General features: G+C 40.4%; 1 protein-coding gene across 7 annotated transcripts in view; it reads left to right on the top strand.

Annotated features, from left to right (window-relative positions):
- Window positions 1-23,908, top strand: part of RAD54B (RAD54 homolog B) — a 224,973-nt gene that overhangs the window by 188,922 nt on the left and 12,143 nt on the right. For 5 of the 7 annotated variants that reach the window (XM_084510777.1, XM_084510775.1, XM_084510778.1 and 2 more), the window contains exons 4-7: window positions 13,899-14,099; window positions 16,737-17,024; window positions 19,994-20,156; window positions 20,840-21,065. In XM_084510777.1, coding sequence (XP_084366903.1) covers window positions 13,899-14,099; window positions 16,737-17,024; window positions 19,994-20,156; window positions 20,840-21,065 — 878 coding nt within the window. Of the gene's footprint in view, window positions 1-13,898; window positions 14,123-15,660; window positions 15,754-16,736; window positions 17,025-19,993; window positions 20,157-20,839; window positions 21,066-23,908 lie in introns of those variants that run through there. The other 2 variants (XM_084510780.1, XM_084510781.1) reach the window with 2 other exon arrangements.

Raw genomic sequence — 23,908 nt, 5'->3', positions numbered from 1 at the left:
AGAGGGCCCCAACAACAGAAAGAACAAAAGCAATAGGAAGGAGAATTTTTTTTTCCTGTGTCTGCTTTTTATTGTCTTTTCTGTCACTGTTTTTTCCCAAAATTTGCTTCTTTCTCCATTCCCACAGAACCTCAGCATGTATGGGGCACTGGTCTGCACCAGCAGACTCTTTAAATGCGGTAAGCCTTGCGTCTTCTTGCCAGTCCTCTGGGTGAATCAGGTTGCCTTTGTAACCACGGGGATAAATGCTTATTAAAAACTGAAGGCTGGAAGCACGTGAGTTTAGCTGAGGGACCAGTCGAGCTTAAAGCATCGTAGTTAAAATTTTATGACAGCGATGAGAGAAATTCATCTCGACTGTCAGTGCCCAGGACACCTTTATCAGGCTGCAGGTTGGGAGGGTAGAGGAAATAATTTTTTGGTTTACAGTCCGAGGAAAAATACAGTCAATGAAAACAGATCTCAGCAATATGGAATCGCCCCCTACTCGTCTTCTTCCAGCGGTATTGTAGAGAAGAGAGCTTTTCAAGCACTTGTTCTTTTGGGAACATTTGCCTGCGCTGATGATGACAGTGTCTGAACGAGTGGCCTTGGTTTCTGTTCAGACCTTGCCTTTCTTCTGTCTTTTTTGCGGTTCAAGGACATTGATCTCTTTTTATATAGCCAGGAACACTTCAACGAGATGCGCTCTTCCCTGAGTTTACAAGAGTCAAAGTCTTGGCTTCGATAAATAAATACAGATTTTATTTGTTCTGCCTTGCTGTCTGAAATGTGGCTGCTCAGAAACTGGGTAACAGCACGAAATTCCCTGCACTCATAACTTGGAGAGACCTGCTTTTATCCTTTCAGTTGAAAATCAGAATTCTGTTTTCCAATTTCAAGGAATTCCAGTTTGTTGTTTCTGTCCTTAGATACTACACAAATGGATTTTTACTAGCCCAGGAAATAATTCCCAGCTGGCTTATTGTCTTGCAGTGGTTTTGAATTATTGCTAGCCTTCATTTGGCCACTAAAATGCTCTGCGGAGATTTTCAAATATTTTCTCTTGAATTCTCCATTCTCCTTGAGCTACATCAGGAGGTGACCTCCAGGGCCTCTGTTGGCACGGCGTTTTTATTTTGAGGACTAGAAGCAGAGGAATTTCCAATCTTCAAACGCGCGTAGTCCTTCCTGACCTGAAAGGCGAAGCAGGTACAAAGCTCAGACTCTGGGTAGAGCAAACTGCCCGTTATAATCCTGATATTGAAGGGGGAAGGATGCAAATGTGTAGCTTGTTTCTTTACTTGCGACATGACATTTATCTTCTTTCACTACAGATATATTTCTTCTGTCAGTGACATCAGTGCAGCCTGGTGCTGCCTATGTTCTGCCTGTCCGTGCTGGCAGATCTTTCTCACCCCACATCTGCTTTTCAGTGTCAGGTTTGCATCAGACTTCTCACTTCTCGGTGCCTGGTCTCTTTTTTTTTTTTCTCCATGTATTCCTACTGTGGGTACACACACACACAGCTGTGGCTAGTCCTTCTGGACCTTCAACTACAACAAATTTTTACCGTTCCAGTTTCATTAGCGTGTGTGAAAGCAGTGGCAGCAAGCCCTTCACTCCTTCACCCCCACCCTAATCCTGTTCCCTTCACCGTGCCTGGCGCTTCCATTCCCTGTCTGCGTGTTTACAGTGTACTGTGTACAAGCAGAGTAATTTTAGGCAAGGGCAAATTTCTACCATATGTTCACGTCCTCCTACTAAGATAACTGAAATAAACAGGCTGGAGCAGTGTTTTAATTCCCGATTTCATTTTAGGATTAGAGTAAAAAAACTAGAACTTTGGTAACTTTGTGATCATTGTGATACCATCTTGTGTAACTTCATCTATGTGAGTAACTCTCTAATTATTGGTTTATACTTTTGTCACCTGTTCCCTAACTATCTTTTCCTTTTTCTGCCCATAAGCTCTCAACTCCTGTTGTCATCTTGTTGGCTGTGTTTGCCTCCTGTCAGAATTATCAGGTAAAAATGGTGGATGAGCGACCTACTCCAAAACCAGGAAATATTACTAATCTTGCTTGTCATACTCCTTTTCTAGCATCCTTCTCCTCACTACTTTCGAATGCTTTCTATCCTTTATGTTTCCACCTATTTTCTTGCTTGGGACTTTTTTCCTCAGGGAATGAAAAGGCGTAAACCAGAGCCTACGCACTTCACATCCCGTGGATTGCCAACAGGCCAAGCTGTAGCCGTGCTTCTCATTATCAAAGAATTGCTCCTAAGTGGTGAATTCTGATGCTCAGGTTTGCTGGAGAAGCCATCTCTTCACAGTTCCCACATAAAACATTTTCACAAGGCAATTGAATCTTGTGTTGATGGAGTTCATGGTATTGCCCAAGGGTAGAGAGAGAGATTGGAAAAATAATTAGTTTTTTGTTTTTCCCCGTTTTCTTGAAAATTATTTTTGCCCCAAATTGCATTATAGAAAGGTTAAACCTAACAGAACTCTCCATACATTTAGCCCAGGACATTCAGACTTTAAATCACGGTGTTTTAAAGAGTTTTAAGATGAAAGTCTTGCTTCTGAAACCTACAGTTCAAGTAGTTGAAAACCTCGGTTGCGATCTGTGCGTAAGCAGGGATGGATGAGGGATGGGGAACCCATTGGGACGCTCAGCAGCCTGCAAGCACTGCCATTCTCCGGTGTCCTTGCGTTTCCCAAGTGCTGTGGGATTGCACACCACTTTACCCTAGTGATCACACGGTGATTTGTTGATGTACCCAAACATTTGAGTGAGCACAGCACGTTGTCAGACTGGATTACTCAGACGAGAGAAATATTGTACGATTCTCTTTGCATACTCCATCAGCAGTTGTTCTGTGTTATTTGCTCTTTAGGAAACATGCAGACTTGAAAACCGTACTTCATTTTTTCAATCGTAAGTATGTGAGCAGAATTAAAAACACTAATTTATTTTTTCCTGACCGTTTCTTGCTGATTCTCATCTGTAGTTAGCATGATCACAATAACAAGCATAATTTAACATAAATACAGCCAAAAAAAACAATTTATCTGGATTCCGGTTCCCCTCCGTATGCTGTTGATGCCAAGGCCTGGTTTGGTTAAGTTTCAGTCATTTTGTTTACAGCACACTGCGAGTTGCCTTTTGCTCACTTCGCATGGCTTTGTGTGATCCTTGTCTGGATTGGTACTGCTGCCTCAAAACACGCCTGCTTCTAAAGTTCAGAGCTTTGTGCGCTGGAAATAAGTGAGTTTATAAATTGCCAGTTCCACTTCAGATTCAATTTAACAGAGAAACAAGAGGACAAAACCTTTAGCTAGCTTTGGGGAGGGGGCAGGAGGGAGTTTGTACTTTTCCTAGTTAGTTACTGCAACATGATGTTTCCTCTGCCTTACATACAGATAAGATCTGTTGCAGCAATCTCAGGCTGTGCCTGTTACTAATCACTGAAGGTATCGTATGAAAGAAAGCAATTTATCATAACTCCACAGCAGTTTGCAGGTAAATTTCGCTTAGCCCACTTGTTGCTACTGTTAATACGATTCTGTGTGGACTCTGGGAACATTTCGGGACGCTCTGTATCAGAAACACAATTAAAATTTGGCACACCATATATCTCAAATCCATACATCCATATGGACATTGGAATAAAGTTGGATGTTAGAATTAAAATACGGCGTATCATATTATGGCACTGACTTTGGGTTGCATGTGTAAGCCAAAAAAATGTATATTTTTTCCTTTGTAGTGCTCTGGTTTCTCTGTGCTTTTGCAAAAGTCCTCGACGCTTGGCATCGAGATGGTCTTTGGTCACTGCTACGAAAGCTGTCTCACATTTGGCTACTTCATAACTCATTGGCAGGCACGGAATGTGCAGTCTGTTTGCAGTAAGTTTGTTACACTTCTGTTATCGTCCCTAATAACTGAATTTTAGGGAGAATCTGTCCAAACTGGGCACATTGAGTTGCTGAGAGTTTCACGGTGATTTCTTTGCTGGGCACTCCTTAAAGGAAAGCAAGACAATTTGTCTCTGGGCTTGCCACTGGCACGCCTGGTGGCCTCAGTGAGGAAGCCACTTGGTTTAGCTCCAGAAGGGATGGTGTGACAGCACGGATCTCGAGCACTTGCCCTTCTTTCAGGACAGTTTCAAAGGTATTGAACTACACAGCCTAGCAGCTAATGGCTCAGCTCTTCTGTGGGAATTTCAAGACCAACAATAACCTGGAAAATATAGTCTGTAGTGGGGTGGTTCAGAGTGCTGAGCGTCGTGCACGCAGAAGAGGGCTGAATTAAGCTTGCTTAGGGAATTCAGCCATTGTTGTTATAATTATTTCTGATAGATAAAATTGGTTCCTTTCATATCTCATCCTTTCCTGATGAGTGTGCACCTGTACCTATACACACACACATACCCAATAGATCTACTTATGGCAGCTGGATAAGAACTAACGTCGTGCGTGCTGCAGAAGCTGGTTGAACACCTTCCAGGTGACATCAAGGGATGTTCCCCAGTCCTTTGGGAACAAGAAGAGGACCCGGTGTGTGTGGAGGAAAGCTGCCACATCTCCATGGCTTTCAGTGTTTCCTAAGTACTCAGTTCAGGATTAAACCCAGGCAGGCTTGACACAAAGTAGGCTCTGCTAAAGGTATCCTGACTTTATGGCTCCTTGCATGGAATAATGTTATTATTATTATAATGTTGTAACATTATAATGTTGTTATTATTTGGAGGAGTTGTGGACTCAAATGAGGGCGTAAAGGCCTTACAGAGGGATCTGGACAGGTTGGAGAGCTGGGCGATCACCAACCGCATGAAGTTCAATAAGAGCAAGTGCCGGGTCCTGCACCTGGGACGGGGAAACCCTGGCTGCACGTACAGACTGGGCGATGAGACACTGGAGAGCAGCCTAGAAGAGAGGGATCTGGGGGTCGTGGTAGACAGCAAGTTGAATATGAGCCAGCAGTGTGCCCTGGCAGCCAGGAGGGCCAATCGTGTCCTGGGGTGCATCAAGCACGGCATCGCTAGTAGGTCAAGGGAGGTGATTGTCCCGCTCTACTCTGCGCTGGTGCGGCCTCACCTCGAGTACTGTGTGCAGTTCTGGGCACCACAGTATAAAAAGGACATGAAACTGTTGGAAAGTGTCCAGAGGAGGGCTACGAAGATGGTGAAAGGCCTGGAGGGGAAGACGTACGAGGAACGGCTGAGGTCACTGGGCCTGTTCAGCCTGGAGAAGAGGAGGCTGAGGGGAGACCTCATCACAGTCTACAACTTCCTCGTAAGGGGGTGTCGAGAGGCAGGAGACCTTTTCTCCATTAACACCAGTGACAGGACCCGCGGGAACGGGGTTAAGCTGAGGCAGGGGAAATTTAGGCTGGACGTCAGGAGGGGGTTCTTCACAGAGAGGGTGGTTGCACACTGGAACAGGCTCCCCAGGGAAGTGGTCACTGCACCGAGCCTGTCTGAATTTAAGAAGAGATTGGACTGTGAACTTAGGCACATGGTCTGAACTTTTGGGTAGACCTGTGCGATGTCAAGAGTTGGACTTGATGATCCTTAAGGGTCCCTTCCAACTCAGGATATTCTATGATTCTATGATTAATTTATTCATTTGCGTTGGAATTTCTGTGCAGTGTAAACCAGGTTCAATTTTCTTCTGTATAGAAGCAGCAAAAGCAGCACAGTAAGCACCCCATACCTGCACAAGGGTAAAATTCTCCTTTTCCCTCCTCTCTCATCTGCCGCGTTAGTTTTGCTTTTCTTGCGAGAATTACAGCTAAAGCCCTAGGTTTTTATGCCTTGGCCATAAATATTACTTTTCTGCCTGGCCTATTGAACGGATTACTTTTATGTAAATCAATGTTATGTAACTTGATTTGGAAAGATTACTCGTTCCCTTTCCAAAGATTTCGTCAGCCACCCTGCAAGTAATCATTGCTGCACAACACATGAAAACTCTCAAAAATATGACTCATCCTTTGTGTGCCTCTTTCCAGGGTAATGTCATAAATTTTAAACAGTCCTGTTTAAATAATTTAGGTAGAAATATGTTGTGTCCCATGCTTATGGCAGAGGGGAAAAGTTCTATTGATTATTTTAAATACTCTTTATTACAATCCAGAGAAATTAAAGATGACTAAAAATGAACAGGCAAAACCAGTACATTAAAATGCTTTACTTTCTAATATGTGCTAAACCAGATGTGAATATGAAGTATACACAATCTTAATACATCCCTTTCTGCCTGCTCTGTTTCCTACAACCTAAAAGTCTTCGGATTTTGTAAGATTTTGTAGATAGCAAAGTTTTATTTCCAATTAAAAAAGAAACAGTAGAAGCAATAGCAAATGTTTAGAGAATGCGAAACTGTATCTTGTCAAGGCCCCACGTATGTGTTTAGCTGTGTACCTTCCATTAACATTCAAGCAGAAGAGGATGCATATTTAAATCTCTGCAAGCTGCTTCAGAAATTGGCTGCTTTCTGAGATGGCTCTGATTAACCTGTGATTGTTTAACAGTCTAATAACTGCTTTGCTTCCATCCTTCTTAGTAATTTGGATTTTTCAGTAAATTAAATATTTGGAATTTTTCCACTTTTCCCATTTAGGCTATCATTTATCACAATAACATTCAATATTTACAGAGCCCAAGTACAAATGATGCTTTCCGATACTACTTTTCGCATTTATTTTTATTTTTTTTTTTTGAAGGAAAAGAGCCTTTAATTGACAAATTAATCAAAACAACTTTCAGCGTGGATGGCAACACTAAGAGGAGCAGTAAGCAGTCAACTCGGATGGCATTTGAATGGTTCCAATATTTTATCACGCTGATCTGGCTTGCTGCGCCGAATGATGCCTGCAGCTTTTCAGAAGCCTCAATGATGCTGCTTTTTCCTTTGATAATGGGACTTGCACGTCTATTTCTGTGGACTTGACAGAAGCTTTCAGCTCAGTTCATTAAATTTTAAAGTGGGAGCTGGAGTCAGTTGGATTTTTAGACAGCTGAGAGGTTTAAGGAGAATAGTTTTCTGCCGTGGAGATATAAAAGTAAAAGCTTTCCTCCCTCCTCTGTAGCTGATACCCTTAAGAGCTAAAAGTTTCATTAAATGGTGATGAGGTTCCTCATTGTTCAACTTAAGTGCATCTATCATCTCTTTTATTGTATACAGAAAGCTCTCATTTGAAAAGAAAATTCAGGCTACAAACGCAGGTACCCAAAAATCTTGCAAATGCACGCAGCCGGTTTCCAGCCCTCTCATGCATTGCAGCGTAGTCACTAATTGCACAATCATGTGGTCTGGATCTGTAGGCTTCCTTGCTGGTATCTGACGTTATCTCAGTGCTTCAGAACACCGTACAGGGACTGGGTGCATGGAGAGCAGCCTCCAGGAGAAGGACCTGGGGGTGGTGGTTGATGAGAAGCTCAACATGAGCCGGCAACGTGCGCTTGCAGCCCAGAAAGCCAACTGTGTCCTGGGCTGCACCAAAAGCAGCGTGGCCAGCAGGGCGAGGGAGGTGATTGTCCCCCTCTGCTCTGCTCTCGTGAGACCCCACCTGGAGCCCTGCGTTCAGCTCTGGGGCCCCAGCACAAGAAGGACAGGGACCTGGCAGAGGGCTGGAACTGGGTGGGCTTTAAGGACCCTTCCAACCCAAACCATTCAGTCATTCTACAGCTAATGTATTCAGGCTACACCTTCCAGTTGCACCTGCAAGTGTTCAGTGTTACTACAAATGAGATTGATTCTAATTAAGAATCAATCTGATTTCTGTAAAGACTTACCATTAATGCATATGGCCAGTGGGGCAGATCAACTCTTATTTTGATATTACCAAACTTTGCTCGACTTCACAACCTTAAAAATAATTTGCTTAAAATAGGCTGGTTTTTGAAAGTGTGTTGGGTTAAGGTAGTTTGGTACCACTGGTTGATAGATATTATTCTTCTGGCTTGTAGAGCAAATTAACATTTCTAAATTAGTCCCTATAATTAAATGTTTTCATTTGTGTAAGACAGACAAGGTTGAAACTCTGATCTTTACCCTTTGAGGTAACAAACCAAATGACTGCACTAGGAGGCTGCTGCATTCAGGGTAGACCATTAATATTGTGGCATGCAGCATTTTGATCAGTGAGTTTTGCACATTTGCTGACAGCAAACAAACTGAAAGACTGAAGATATTTCATACTGAAGAGCAGAAATTACCAAAGGGACTTGGAGCAGAACAGCAAGGTCATCCAAGCTTTAGCTCCTCATTTGTCTACACCAACTTGTCCATTACAAACTGTTTGCATGACTCTGGGTCCTGCACCAGTCCTAAATTCAGAACTGATTTGTCTTGCATGGTCAAATGGAGCCAGTTCAAAATCTTAATTGCTGCCAGCTCATACGTTGTACCTAAGACTCCCCTTGCTCTCGTCCCCTGGCCCTACCCATATGGAGAGCAACTGCTGAACCTGAGTTTGCAGTGGAAGAGATTAAAAATCATAGTAATTTTATGCTATTTTTTAACCTTGGTAGTCTTAAAAATTGAATTAGGAAAAAAGTGAAACTAGAAGGAGGAGGAAAGTGGAGTGGGCCCTATTTATTGAGGGGTGAATTGTTCTGAGTGCTCTTACATCTTTGTATGGCCATTTCTGTTCTGGACTCACCTGCGTGCCATCTTTTATGCTGCAATGCCCTGTTGTCCTTTGCTGTTTTCTCCCCTGCAGCAAGCTTTTCTTGCTCCCATTCTTGCTCATAAAATCCCAGCTCTCTTTCTGCTACCTGACTCTTATCCTAGACTCCAATCCCAGCCCACCTCTGTCTCCATCCCCATCCCTCCTTCTAACATAAACTGTTGTCTCCTTATTCTTTTTATTCCCTTACTGCTTTGTAGCCTTTCCTGTGTGCTTAGCTTCCTGGTCTGACTGATAATCTCTTACCAGTCATCATTTTTTTTACTGTTGTAACATCAGCCTGCCTTTCCCATCGTAGCCTCTTTTCAGGCTTCTCCTCCCAAGGAACCCTTCCATGCAGCTGCTCTGTGTCCCCTTTGCCATCTTTTCCTGTTCGGCATCAGGAGGGGAGATGTTGTCTCTGAACGAGAGGGACAAAGAGAAAAATTCCCTGCTGGCAGGCTTGGAGGGGACCCACCTTTGGTCCAAGCAGCGAGAGCTGTGACTACAGGGAAAGCTATTCTCGGCCTCGGTTAGAGCATGTCCACTGTGTAATCCGCAGGAAATTAAGCTGCAGAGAATGTGCAAACTGCATTTATTTCCAAGAGCTTTTAGCTCTCAGGAATGGAAAAAGTTTCACCCGGGCCAAAAGGAAAAAGAAGCGCTACCTTCTCCCCACATTTCTAGATTCTTCTCCACAGCATCGAGTTCTTAGAGCTTCTGCAAGGAATAATGGCTTGTTGAGACTCAAACTGCATTCATCTCTGATTTTTGTTCTCATAAAACAGATGTTTATGATCACTATTTGATCTTTTGTGGTTTTGTTTAAAAATAAGTTTGAGTGTATAACAATGTATTTTTCAAAAAATCAATTCCTGCTTGAAATACCAGTCTTTAGATGAATTAATTTTCACATTCAACAAGCTCATCCAACTAGTATGAAATGAAAGAAGAAATAAAAGCAAAACACCTTGCTTTTGCTTTAAAAAAATAAATCTTAAAACAAAAATGCCCTACAGACTTGGACACTGATGAAATTGTCCAAATTAGGCTTTTCTCTGTCAGGATCTGAAGTCCCTGTAGGTCGTGCCCGTAACTGAAATACTGATAGGACTGTGGGCCTCCCCTGGTAATAACGCTGGTTGCATTTGGGCTGCAATATTGATGTGTGCATTATACATTTATTATACATTTTGTGTTTAAAAGAGGGGTACAAAGCACTGGACTGTAATCCAGCAACTCAGATGTAGTCCCACCTGTCATTGATTCCTGTGGTTGTAGGGCAAGCCAGCTCAACTCTTCATGCTTTATCCTCATAAAAAGTCCTACAGAAGTGCTGTGAGGAGAGTTATTACACATTTTTCCAGCTTCAAGGCACGATAATATACGTTGACATGTTAGTTTAGTATTAAATTTATCATTAGACTGCAATTGCTTTGCAAACGAAGGATGATGCTATCTCTGCCTCGTATTTCTTCAAATATTCCTGGGAAGCGTTTAGCATACAGGGATTTCATACTGAACACGGCACTTCTGTGTACACCTCAGCTCTCTGAATGTCATGAAGTGATTTGATTAAGGAATTTTCTGAGGCACAAAGCTGCTCAGCAACCTGACAGACCCACGGCTTCAAACCCCCTCTGACCTACTGGGGGCTGCTGCATGGAAAGGAAAGGGGCAGTCTCCTTTCCCTTCCTCATATGGCCCTTGGCTGCTCATGAGATTCATCGATTGGCCTCGCCCTGGCTGCTCAGCACTAAAGCTCACGGGTTTTGGCAGCGGCCCGCAGTTAGATGGGGTTAAGCCACCCATTAAACCCCACCTCGGCCTGAGGTGCCCGCGGCCCTGCTCGCTGGAGCCTGACTTCTCCTCACGAGCCTGACTCCTCACTGACAATGCACATGCGCTTTATGTTTTGTGGTCTTTCATAGTACGGCTCTCGGTGTTTTGGGAGTAGCCGAGCACATTTCATCGCCGTGTTTTCTCCGAACCCTGCTCAGCAGAAACTGGTTAAGCTAGTTTGCCATCGGGACGCTCCCCACGTCCCCTTTCCTGGATCCCGTCCCGTTTTCTGTAAATCATCACCTCCAGGAAGGCTGCTGGAGCTTTTCCTCACATCAAGCAAGCGATGGTTTTATATCTTGAAACTTAAGCCCTCGCTCTTTCAGCCGGGTGCGTTTCTGTTTGTGGAAGCATTTAAAGCCTCATTACCCACGTTTTTAAGATTCCCGAGCCCTTCCCTCATGTCACTTGCTGTGGTTCCTTCATGGTTAAGGAGCTGCACCCAGGCGAGGCAGCAGGCCATTCGGGAGAGATATGAGCAGGCATGATTTCCTGATCTTTCTCGTTGGTGCACACATAGTTCCTGTTACTTATTATTTGCAGTCCCAACTGATTAACAGCGGAGCCCGGGATCTCCACCTGCAGTTCAGGATCTCGGCGAAACCAGCTCTGTGTAGGGGCAGCAAGGGTTTTTACCCTAGAAGCCATTGCTCTCCATACCTATATCAAATACTGAACTTAGCTACCGTGCATACCACCCCAGTCTTGTTTTCATTCACGAAAAAATCCTGGCAGTGTATTGACAAAATTTGTTTATTCTGCTATTGCACGGGAATAAATCTTTGATGTCGAAGAGGTGAGCCCAAGTACAAACAAAAATGACAAGAGGAGCATATCATAAAGGGAAGGCTGAACACCAGTACCTGATCAGAGTTGGTAGTGAACAGGTTTAGATTTTTTTTCCCAGGGAATTCTGTAGAAGATCAACTTGAAAACATTTCATTATCTTTATATAAAAATGATTAAAGAAAGAAAAATTACACGTTTATCTGAAACTCTACTGTAGTTTTAAGTAAAAGGAGAATACATTATGTAGCACTGAAGCAAATCACCAACAGAAATTTTTATAATCAGAAATTATGATCATCCAGAAGACAAACTGAGGGAAGAAATTGTGTCATGACACTGTTAGATGGGGGATACTGGTAGCCAGTTTGCTGCTCACTGGGGGCAGTTTGCTTTAGAAATCCTTCTCTTCAAAATTCACTGTTATTCAAAAATTCACTAAATTCACTACAGGAATTCACAAAATTCACTGCTGGAAACTGTTGCATGGTATGCTAGCAGTTTCCAGTATTGTTTCTAAATCGTTGTTTATTTTATTATTCTTAACTGAAGTGGGGATTAGAGGAGTTTGAAGAATTGTTCTTGACCTGAAAGTTAATCTGTTGGTGATTCAAATAACACCAAGCAGGACTCCCTGGGCAAAAGAGCAATGACCATAAAACAGATCTCAGGGGTCACCAAACTCATGTGGGAGGTCAGTCAATGCAGGAGATAAGGAGGTGGTCATTTGTTTATGCACGAGCATCCTTCAGGAGGGAAGGAGAAGGTTCTGCAACAAAAGCTCTCATTCTTGCAGTAACTTATGTAAAATCTTAAAATGAGGAAAGAAGCAGCAGCTGCTGATTAAAATGTGAGAACCAGTTGAAAAAGCGAAGTGAAAACAATCCTGTATGTATTTTTTTGGATCAGCTTGCATTTTGAAACTCAGAATAGAATCAAATCAGGCTCGTATTTTTAGCAACGTAGGGGGTTTCTCTCTCTCCTTTGCTCCTCCAAATCTTATTACTTGTGATTAGTGAAGATCCAATAGAGCCCTTGTACCTTTTTGCAAAACTGTAAGGATTTATTCTTGCTCTCGGGCTCATTTCCCAGGTTTCATCTGTGCAGAATTCTCTACATTTCAAAAGGAGGTCATCTGGTCTGTTTGCTGATCCTCGTGTGGTGTGCCTGTGTTCAGTAGCTGTTCTGCTACCCCTTGGGGATGGGGGCACTACAGTTGTCAGCCAGTGCCATGAGAAAAGATCAACATCAAGCACTGTGTTACCATTAAGTCCTATCCAGACACTAAAACTTACAGACAGCTTTGGGAAGAAAAGTATTCTCAATAAATGTAGCATTTTTAATTTAGATAATACTTCTTTAGTATATACTAGTCCAAAAAATTACACTCATTTTTATGTATGTAACTTACTAGCTTTTTGCAATTTTAAGAAAATGTAGACTTGATGTACAAGCAATAAAGTTGCCTCTTTATTTATTGTGAAGGTGCCTGGTATTATTATAAAGTTGCCTCACCATTACTGTGAGCAACTCTTGCTGCTTCTCCTTTAAATACCAGCACGCTTGGAAATTTTGGAAAGGTTAGTCTGTGGCATAAGCGCTTTTTTGTAACAGATTTGTGTAGCGTTGAATCCCAGATGGAATCAAAGGAGCAAACCGATTTAAGCCTTTAACCAGCATGCAAGGGTATTTTAATGAAAATTAGTCTGATTCTCTCTTTGAAGCTGTGCATGTGCTGAAAAGGAATGCTACAGATATTCCTTTAGATAATGCTGAGGACTTATCTGCCATTACTTGACTCATGTCAGATTGCAAACTCTGGGAAGCATGCGTTTATTCTTAATCGATATTATAATCAACAGCTGTCTGTTCTATTATGATTTCTTAACCTTATTAACCTAAACATTTTGTATTAGCATTTATATCTGTGATACTTATAATGAGCTAACTGCTGACAAATCTAAATCAGTCTCAACCTGGTAGCATCATTTGAATGGGTGCGAGCTCAAGAGATGATCTGTTTCAATGTCTGCATAATTGCTTATTTCTAAAGGCCACGAGGAAAACAGTTGAAGTAATCTTTTGCATTATTACAGTTATAGATATTTTGAAAATTTAGGACTAATGGCGTTAGCTTCAGACCTCTTTACTGGCCTCCTTTGCTCCCTTTCTGGAGTCCTGTATTCCCGTCCTTGCTTCCAGAACATTGCCCAGCACCATCTCACCAGGACTTCTCATTTTCTCATATGCTTGTTTCCCTTCTGTTTTCTCCAGCCATTCCTTTTATTCTTTCTACACTCTCCTCATCTGTTATGTCAAGTCAGGAGTTCTCTGATTAATGTACTTTGTCCTTTTTCTCTAAATGTCCTTTTCCTGAAAGTACGTACTTTCCAAAAACAATTTAATGGTTCCTATTTCAGGATGAGTCCTTATGTGCGTTTCTATCTCAGTCCAAACTTAACATAAACAGCCCAGGAGAGGAAATATGCCACTTTGTTTATATAAGATGAAATGCATAGATTGTCCTTGATTTGTTTGAAATGAAAATGACTGTACGCTTCATCAAGAGAGCTTGAGATATTCTTTGGTATTTTATTTCTCTTTTAGATGCAGCGTGTTTGCCAACATCAGGAATGGCAAAGGAAGAAGCAGCACAGGAAGAACCTGACTGCCTTACAAAATATTTCAGTGTTGTGTGGTGTAAGGCATCAAAGAAAAAGCACAAGAAGTGGGAAGGTGATGCTGTTCTTGTGACAAAAGGAAAGTCAGTAATTTTGAAAGATATGGAAGGCAAAGACATTGGAAGAGGTACTGTAGATTTCCGTGTTTGTGTAAGTGAAGAACTGGCTTAAATTTAATGTGCTTTGAATAACAGAGACAAGGTTCTTTAGCTATTTTACAGTTCTCAATACCAAAGTTGAACACCGGATGAAAACACAGTAGTCTTTTTTTTTTTTTTGTGGTGGTGGGAGATGGAAAGATGGCTTTATGTTTCTTACGTACAAGGCAGATGTATGGGGGAGGCTGGAGCAGGCTGAATAACATTATTCACAAAACCACCAAATGCTAGTCCAAGGAGCGGATATGGAAATGAGCGGTGGTACTAACTCAGCTGAGATGCCAAATGAGGAAGAAGTAGTTGATTTTGGTTGCTCTTATGCTGCATTGAAGGTGTGAGAATTCAGGGAACATACACAGGTAAGGTTCTTGGAGATACTCCCGTCAGTAGTATGGTAACTGGGAATGTCTGAGATTGGAGCTGTACTTTTCAGCCAAACAGCTAAAAATATTATCTTTGTCAGAAAGACAAGCAATAGCAACGGTTTCCAGCCAAGCCAAAGTCAACTGTGTAGCAATTTTTAGTCTTGCAGTTTTAGCAGCAGCTGCTGCTGTAAGACACAGTTTGGGTTGTTATCAGAGTTAAAAATAAGACTTGCAAACTATAGGCTGCAGTCAACTTGGAGCAGTATTTTTTTAGCGAAAAAAAAAAAAAAAAGAATTAACTTTGCTAACTGAGCCAAAAATATTTGAGGAGGAAGTAGGATTGGAAAATGTTGCTACAAAACATAATTTGATTAATATTGGGGCCAAGGTGGCTTCTCAGCTCTTTTGTTACAATCATGACATTGTGAACCTTGCTAGGACCAAGCAGTTGCAATTTGCAGGTCAGTCTGTGACTTAGAAATTAATTCAAATTCATTTATAGCAAAGCAATATATGTACAGACTTGCTTGGGTTTGAAAAAGGCAGGGAGAAAGAGAGTAATGCATGGAATGCATCAGCCACCACCCTGTTGTTCTTGTGCTTTTTTCAAGTCCTGTCTTCTTGAATTAGCAGAAAACACAATAGAAAATTGAGTATTCTCATTGTCACCGGTAAAATTTTTTTGTCTGTGTTTGATTGTGTCAGGGAGCACAATGATACCAATGCCATTGGTCTAACTTGCTCCTTTAGAGTTGCTTGCAATGCTCGTGGATTCTAAGAAAACCATAAATTCCCCAGTGTAAGCAGTGGACATTTTAAATTTAAATTAGCAAAGAATAGGTCATAACTACCCTCTCCAGGTACGTCGACTAGAAAGGCACATTCCTTCTCTTATGTCCTGGCATCTTCAGCTCTTTAGTGAAAGCAGATATTTTTCTTTCAAGAATCAAACAAGGAGTATTATGCATTTTTGCATGCATTTAGAGGGAAAGAAAAAGGCCTCCCTTTGCCTTTTGGCTTGACTGTTTTTCAACACTTGCTTAAGCTTTGAAACAGCTCAGTAAATTTCTGCTCTTAAAGGAATTTGCATCCAGATCTTCACCTTCCAACCTTTTTGGAAGGACACATTCCTAGAAATGGGAAACTTTTTTTTTTTTTTTTTTCAAACAGCTTTGCAAACAGCTCCCAGCATTCTGTCTATGTACTATCTACTGGACACAATGTGTGTAAAACACTGGGGGTTTTGCCTCTTTTACAGGTGAGTGCTTTAACTTTTGGTCATCACAGTCATGCTTTTAATTTTTCTGACCCAACTAAGACTCTGAGCCCATTTATCCAGAGTGGCACAAATCCAACAATTGGAGTAAAAAAATAAATAAATAAAAAGTGTCTGCTTCTAATTCTGAGAGAGAGGTGTCTTTGACCTCCCTGAGTTAAGAAAATAAATTATAGGTAAGCCTCCCATTTCTTATGTGAGAGTTTTAACAACTAGAACACTGTTTAAAAGAAGGAACCACAAAACTTTCCTACATCTTTATATTAAAAGGAAGTGGAACTACATCTTTATTTTTTAATTAGACTGACCGGTAGCTGCTCTGGGAATAGTTCACCTGACAGAGTCCCTAGGAGGGCAGAGAAAAATGCTTCAGCTTCCTGATAGGTTTTGAAATGAGCAAAGTATTGAGTATAAAATATATATATGAGCAATATATAATATATATGAGCAAAGTATAAATCCTGGCAAAAATCAGAGCATATATTCCCAGTTGTGAAAAGCTAATTTAGAGAACGGTTTTAGAATAAGAATATTTTGTCTAGATCAACAGCAAGAGGGGCTAGTGGTGTTTGTGCTGGGGTACAAAAAGAAGGGAAAAGGACCTAGAATGGTCATTAGTTTTACACAAGTTTAAAACTAAGGCAAGCTGCCATTTTTTATGATATGGTATTGTGATTTTTATAAATTTCCCTTAAACGAGTACTTGACATTCAATAGAACTCAGGGGTGAGGATGGTAGAATGTTTGCTCACATATTCTGGTATCTAGTTCTGAACATTACCACTGAAATGTCAAGTCTGTTAAGGAGGAAAAGACTTCATTTGTTCACATGTTTAACAATTCAAATGCTTAAGAATCAAATACCTGTTGACAGTTTTATTTTTCCTTCCTGCTGATGAATACTGATGTTAAGGAAGTATTATTTGCTGTGTTGTCCTAATTCATACATTTTTATATTCTTTTAGGTACTGGATATAAACCTAAAGAGTTAGACAGTCTTGATGAAGGTCAAACACTGATGATTGGAGGAAAAGAAATTGAAGTGATGGGTGTAATTTCAGCAGATGACTTCAGCAGTGGCAGGTGTTTTCAGACTGGAATAGCGACTCACGACACAGTCCCAACTGCTTTACCTCAAGCTACTATGAAACGATTCTGTAAACCGTTCAAAAATGTCTGTCAACCCAATACTAAAGAGAATATTCTCAACAATTCTCAAAGCTGCAAACCTCGCCATGATCCCAATGCTTCAAGTAAGGTTCAAATGTTTAAGGTTATTTAATCATCCTCTGTTTGTCAAAAAAGTTGAGGGTGTAACCAAAATATTCACGTTCCCCTATGTATTACTGTAGGATTTCTGAAATGAAGTAGTCGTGTTTCTATCAGTGCCGTGTTAGGATTTTATCACTTTAACAAGTGAAATGCTCTGCGGGTCAGGTTTCTCTTAGTTGTTACAGATGGCTGTAGAAACAGGTTAGAGTGGTTTCTGAGAGGTTTGCCAAGAAGAATGTGTACATTGATCAGAGAAACAGTCTGACATACCCTAGAAGTTCTAGATGAGTTCCAGCTTCCCGCTGGGGTCAGTGAAGCACTAACAGAATATGGCAGCACCGTAATTGCTGTGAAGGATCAGTAATAGATCAGGTAAGCCAGATTCAGAGAATTGTTCCTGATGGTGCCTGATTCTTCCCAGCCAGTGAGTGTAACTTCACTGCCCAAAACTCAGCAGGATATATTTTGGGATAAAAGTTTTGATTTGTAATACTAGAACTACCCTGTGCTGAAAAGCCATGAGAATTCACATGGAAACTGACTGGTTAAGCAGTTGTATAAGAGGGATCCTGTAAGCATTTGATAAATGCAGGAAGTGCCATTGCTTATCTAAACAAGACGTGCTCTTCTGTCGATCAATAACAAACCAGTCATACAACCTGCTGGTTAGGAACTATGTTCTGCTGATGGCTTTATCTTTCAGATGGAAGATAGAAACAATTTTAAAGAAATATTACTAAGTAGAGCAATCCTTTTTTATTTTTTTTTTTTTAAAAAAGTTTGTTCTGGATTCTTACTACAGTTTGACCTCCATCCAACTTCTTATCCCATATCTTGATATTGTAAGGCTTTGCAAAGCTACTGCTTGAGTGCTATGTAAATAAACAATGAAATTCTCATCATCTAGCAATTAATGATATCATTTGCGCTTTTGTAAGAGCACTTTCATTAGCACCATCTTCTAGACTCAATTCGGCATGATTATGTTGTTTCTAGTAATGCAGCTTCCTGTGTTTTCATGATGATTCTGCATTAGCTTTCTAACCGAAAATCTGGCAAAGAGCCGATATATTCTATACCCAAATGAATTTCTTTGTTGCTTAAGCAATATTCTGTAAAAAAATTGAGTTTTATTCTAGTTCTTTGCCTTCTGTAACTTTTCTTCTGGTGAATTTGAGCACCTCCTGTGACACTTCCCCAAATTGCCTGATATGGAAAGCCCTCAACACATCTGCAGGTTGGACTATCACTCATCTTTGTTAGTGACATGGACAGCGGGATAAAGTACTCCCTCAGACAGAGCTGGGGATGTTCAGCCTGGAGAAGAGCAGGCTCCAGGGAGATCTTACAGAGCCCTTCTAGTACCTAAAGGGGGCTACAGCAAAGCTGGGGAGGGACTCTGTCAGGGAGTGTAGGGATAGGACAAGGGGGAACGGCTTTAAACTTAAAAAGGGTAGGTTTAGATTAAGTATAAGGAATAAATTCTTCACTCAGAAGGTGGTGAGGCACTGGCACAGGTTGCCCAAAGATGTCCCATCCTTGGAAGTGTTCAAGACCAGGCTGGATGGGGCTTTGGGCAACCTGGGCTGGTGGGAGGTGTCCCTGCCCATGGCAGGGGGTGGGAATTAGATGGGCTTTAAGGTCCCTTCCAACCCAAACCATTTTGTGATTCTATGATTAATGTCGTTTAACTCAGGAGGATCACATAGCTTGCTTAATACCTTGCGGCATAATTTCTTTCAGAAGTAATGGAGATGTTTTCCTAGACCAGGACCTCGGTATTGGAACATTCAAAGGTTTTCATGCTGAGGTCCACGACAATCGTTGATTAAAATGCAGCTTTTTCAAAATGGAATGTTGTTTATCAGTGTGATCAACAGAACAGAGTGCAGTGACAAAGATGGAAAACCTTGTCTTTCAGATATGATTTCTAAGCTTTTAGTCCAGAGCTCATTTAAACTGCACTTCTTCCCCATCTCTGATACTGCAAAATTTTGTTAGAAAAATGGTATTTTTGTCACCGTCGCCTTTTATGTATACCCAGATGCAATTTGATGTAATCTATCAGAACTCAGCCCTTTGTCAGTAGGAAACAAAATCCCTCTGAGTGATACAAGCCTTCAACTGACCTATTTCCATGAATAAATTATCAATATAGATCTATTCCAGCAACATAAAAATATCAGAGGCTGTGAATGCTTTCTCATTCTGTCTTCTCACAATTCCACTTTTCAGTGAGGTTGTATAGCATCAATATAAGCAACCTTGTATGGACTTTGTCTAGCAAAATAATGACATCAGAGTTTATAAACAAATTATGGCAAGCAAAACTGCTATACAGATGTAGCCAAAGGACATATCCCACTCCTTCGTGCTCTCTTTGCCCCTGTATATCTTCAAACTTGTCAAATTCTTGTATTCACACACTGTGGCAGCCTTTGTTGGCTCACTCTCATTCTTTCTCTCTTTTTTAGCAAATCATTGTCTTATCTCTGTTCCTCAAGAAGAGAAGTCTTTCCCAGCATCCTCAAGAATATCCCCTTGAAATAGTGTCCAGGTTTTCTGTGGGTCATTCTTTGTGTTCTTAGACTTTCCTTTTAGAAACCTTTTAGACCTTCTTCTAAGTATTCAAAGTCGTCATGCAACATTTATTAGGTAGGCAGTTTCACTTCATAAAACAATACTCAGACTTTCCAGTTTGTCACTTTTACATTGGAAAAAAGTGCAAACTATTCTGGAAACCTCTGCAAAGAGATTTTTATTTCAAAGGCTATCTAAAAGTTCTGCTGGTAAGTGCATTTTCTGACTGAGAATGGTCCATATATTAAACTGTATATTTAGCAGTCATCAGATCATTGGCTATTTTTTCTGTAGATGATTTAAATAAATAATCCTCTATGCTAACTGACTAAAAAAAAGTGCAACATTTGCATATATTTTTTACTTCAAGATTCTCTGGTTATGCCAAGACCAAATGCAAGCCATCAGTGGATGTTCAATAAGGCAGGTTTACCTGTGGTGGATGTAGTTGTGGATCCTTACATTGCAAATAACCTCCGACCACATCAGAAAGAAGGAATTGTATTTCTATATGAATGTGTAATGGGAATGAGGTAAGAACATAATTATTCTTTTAGATTTCAATACCTATAATATTTTCATGTCCATGTTAGAAATTAAAGAATTGGAAGGGGGAAATTTGAGAAGTTGTTCAGGTAATTAATATTAATAATATTAATAATTTTCTCCTAGGAAAGGTTTCACAGGTTTTTTTTTCTGACCTGTATGTAGCATTGTGCTTGCTGTGACTTTGCCAGATATGATAAGTGCAGCAAAGGGCCTGTCAGTTCTGCTGAAATTAGCACGTCTTGAAAACACAGACACAATCTGACCCATGCTAAAGCACACTGCTTTCTGGGGTTTATAATTCATAAAATTTATAATTATTCATATAATTTATATTTCAGTCATTTGGGATAGAGAAACTGAAGGAAGTATGTACAGTGAAGGTATAGAGAAGGCATATGCAACTGTTAAAAAAAGTATATATTATATAATATTTTAAATTCTAAATGAAGATATAACTATTTGGTTTTGGAGGGCTAGTGCATTAATGTAAAAAATGAGGAGTTTCTCTCTAAGGACTTCTTGTCCTTCCTGAATGAAAACCTACAGCAGAGCCTAAGTATAAATAGGTTCTTTATACTTCAGAAAACAACCTTGAGAAACAATTCCCCAAAACAGTTGTAAATAATTACAGATATATCTTTTGAAATGTTATCATTTTATCTTACAGAGTTAGTGGCAGATTTGGAGCTATTCTTGCTGATGAAATGGGCTTAGGAAAAACTTTGCAATGCATTTCACTTGTCTGGACTCTCCTGCGTCAAGGGGTCTATGGATGCAAACCTGTAGTAAAGCGAGCACTAATTGTGACCCCTGGGAGTCTGGTAAAAAACTGGAAAAAGGAATTTCAGAAATGGTTGGGAAGTGAAAGGATCAAAGTCTTTACAGTTGATCAGGTAAGATTTATTTCCAAAAGGGGATTAGGTCATATCTGGCTCAGAATACAGGACTTGTGATTTTTTATTATTATTATTATTTTTAACCAGAGACCTAAACTAGTAATCCTCTATTAATATTTATTTGGAATACTTCATTTCTCCTTCATGTAGTTGTCCAAATGTGCATTTAGCTGTCAGTAACCAGGTTATAGCTCAAGCTCTGCCTGCATCTGTCGTATCTTCCCTCAGGCTTCACCTTTGCGGATGTAAAAGGTGGCATGCTCTTCCTTGTCCCTCTTTGGTTTAAGGAAGAGCTTTCTGTTGTACATCAAAGTGCATACCTTCCTTGCTTTATGTAACACCACTTCTAGCTTGACTGACTTGTACTCAGTTTCTTTGGTAGTTCCTCGTGCTCTGCACTGAAAACTTTTTCCTCCTTGTTTCAGCTGTCTGCTTCAGGTCACTTTAGAAGGTTATTCCCTTTACTGTCACTGTCGAGAGTTAGGTTTCTGTAGGGATGATTTAGTCTTATACCACAGCTAGAGGCTCAGTGTTATATAATGTGAATATCTCTTCTCTCTGGAAGAAAGCAGACAGGTACAAATCTCAATAAAGAAGCTGGCTGACGCTGACCCCTATCCCTCCTATTGTGGAGCTATTTCTGCTGGTAATGACACTCCCAAATTCCTGTATTGCTCATATGAATCCCATGTGCTGAGGGAGGATCTCACCTTTTAATCTCCTTGGTATACCTCTAGGATCTTGCCTCATTTTTGGAACACAGAGCTCTCTCTGTCTAACTGCAGAAACTCAGTGTTCTAACATGGGCTCTGTGCTTCAGTGAGCTTTACTGACCACATCAGTCAGGAAAGCACCTGGTAAAGACAAGTAAAAGAGAAAGGAGTTCAAGGAGTGAAGGTGTACTATCACTGACAGGGCTTTCTCTGGAGATACATATCTTGCTCTGGTTACTCAGAAAGGCTTTCTTGTCATGCTTCCCTTTAAGCATGGCTCAGTATCTCAAAGTGTTGGCTCCCCTCAGACTGACGTTTGTCATGCTGTGAACAGAAGTCTCTCTCATGCCTTTATTAACACTTCCAAAGCTTTTAAAGTCAAGCTCTGTTGTTTATAATTCACCATCCACTATTTATTTTCCTAAGCCCTCTGCTTCCCATGTCCATTTGGAGTGAGCATTCATAACAGAAAGAAAAGGGAAGTTACTGAGCAAACACACAAACTGTGTTTTCTACAGGAACATTCAACAATCTACCATTCCCTTGCTTCTTCCTTGGTCCTTACTGTTTAAATCATCCTCGTGGGAGGAAGTGGAGACACAGGAGATCTGTGCCTGTAAAACATTAGAGGAGTATGGGAGGCACCAGTGTGGGGACACCGACACTTAACATGTCTGAATGAAGCATTCAGAACACCAGATAAAATGCAATAGAAGCTGATTTAGCAGCTTTGATTTTACTAAACAAGAAGAATATAAAACACAAATGGTAAACGTGTAATGTTTACATTAGTGTTTACATCAAAGATACAGATGTTTATTTTCCAGTTATTTTTTAATCTATATGTTCCATACAATTACGTCGAAGGAAAAAAATACTTCATTATAAAGATAGCCTAATTCTTACATAATCTGCTTTTAGTTTCTTGTAATATTTTTACTGTCTTTATGGAACAGCAAATATTTCAGACAAAATGGAAGTTTTCAAACTGTTTTAAATGTAGATGTAAATTTTATAGAACATATAAGATTTTGTAAAGGAATTATTTATTTGAATACCACTCTTATTGCTGTCAAACCCCTGAAATTACTGAACCTACTCATCTTCCACTGGGGCCAGTCTACATGTACATTTCAGTAATAGGTGCTCTTTGCATCACTTTTTTTTTTTCTTACTATCTTATTTCAAGACGTGGAAATGAAGCAGATTGCCTTGTCAAGAACTGTAATGTAATATAGGTTGAGAGGTTGAGAAATATAGAAGTTTCTAAAGGAAGTGGATACAAGGCAAAATATAATATGCAACATTTTTGCCTGACAATGGTAATTAGAAATAATTAAATGTTTTCTTTCAGTTACTACGAATAATGTTGGGAAGAAAAAATCCAACTTTGCTGACAGTTACCGTGACCCAAACTGACAGTAGCTTTTATTTGTCTTTTAATTTAAATAGCTTTAATATTCCCATTCATTTCATTGGAGACATTTGGATTGAGGACACTCAGCAGCTTTTAAGATTGTGCTCCCAAATAGCAACGAGTACATTGTCATGCAAAGGCAAGATGCAATATGACTTGCCTGGGGTATAATGAGGTATTTAAAAATAATTCACTGTCTATCTTCTACAGAAAAACAGCAATTATCCTACTGTTATTTCCTCAGTATAACATAAAAGGAAGAGCTTGTCTCAAAGTTTATTTATTTATTTTTCTATTCTTGCCTGTAAGGAATACACTCAAAGAACTAGCAGACTTTTCAAAATGTGTTAGGCGTGTTTTCCTCATTCTCACGCTGAAGCACTGAGAACTGATCCTAACCCTCCTGTGACAAACTCTTAAAAAAAAAAACAAAACAAAACAGGACATTATTTGCTTTTAAAATGTGAGCACAGTTTACTTCTGTCAAAATGCAAATGTCAGGCAGAGGACATTGCTTTGAAAATGAAAGTTTCCTCACAAAAATTGCATTTAGGTCTCAGTAATCCACGTTATCAGCGTTTGAGGTGTGTTTCAGAGCATAACTCCCATGATCTGTTTGCAGAGCATCACTTCTACAGAGGTTGTGTTGGGCTGGTTTTTCAGTTGAAGAGTCTGGAGAAGGAATTAAGGCAAGGTTCAGGATTCAGCGT

The sequence above is a fragment of the Aythya ferina genome, assembly GCF_964211825.1.
Source record: "Aythya ferina genome assembly, chromosome: 2".
Classification (NCBI taxonomy): Eukaryota; Metazoa; Chordata; class Aves; order Anseriformes; family Anatidae; genus Aythya; species Aythya ferina.
Note: the sequence above shows the minus strand (reverse complement) of the source record. Positions and strands in the feature narration are given on the sequence as shown.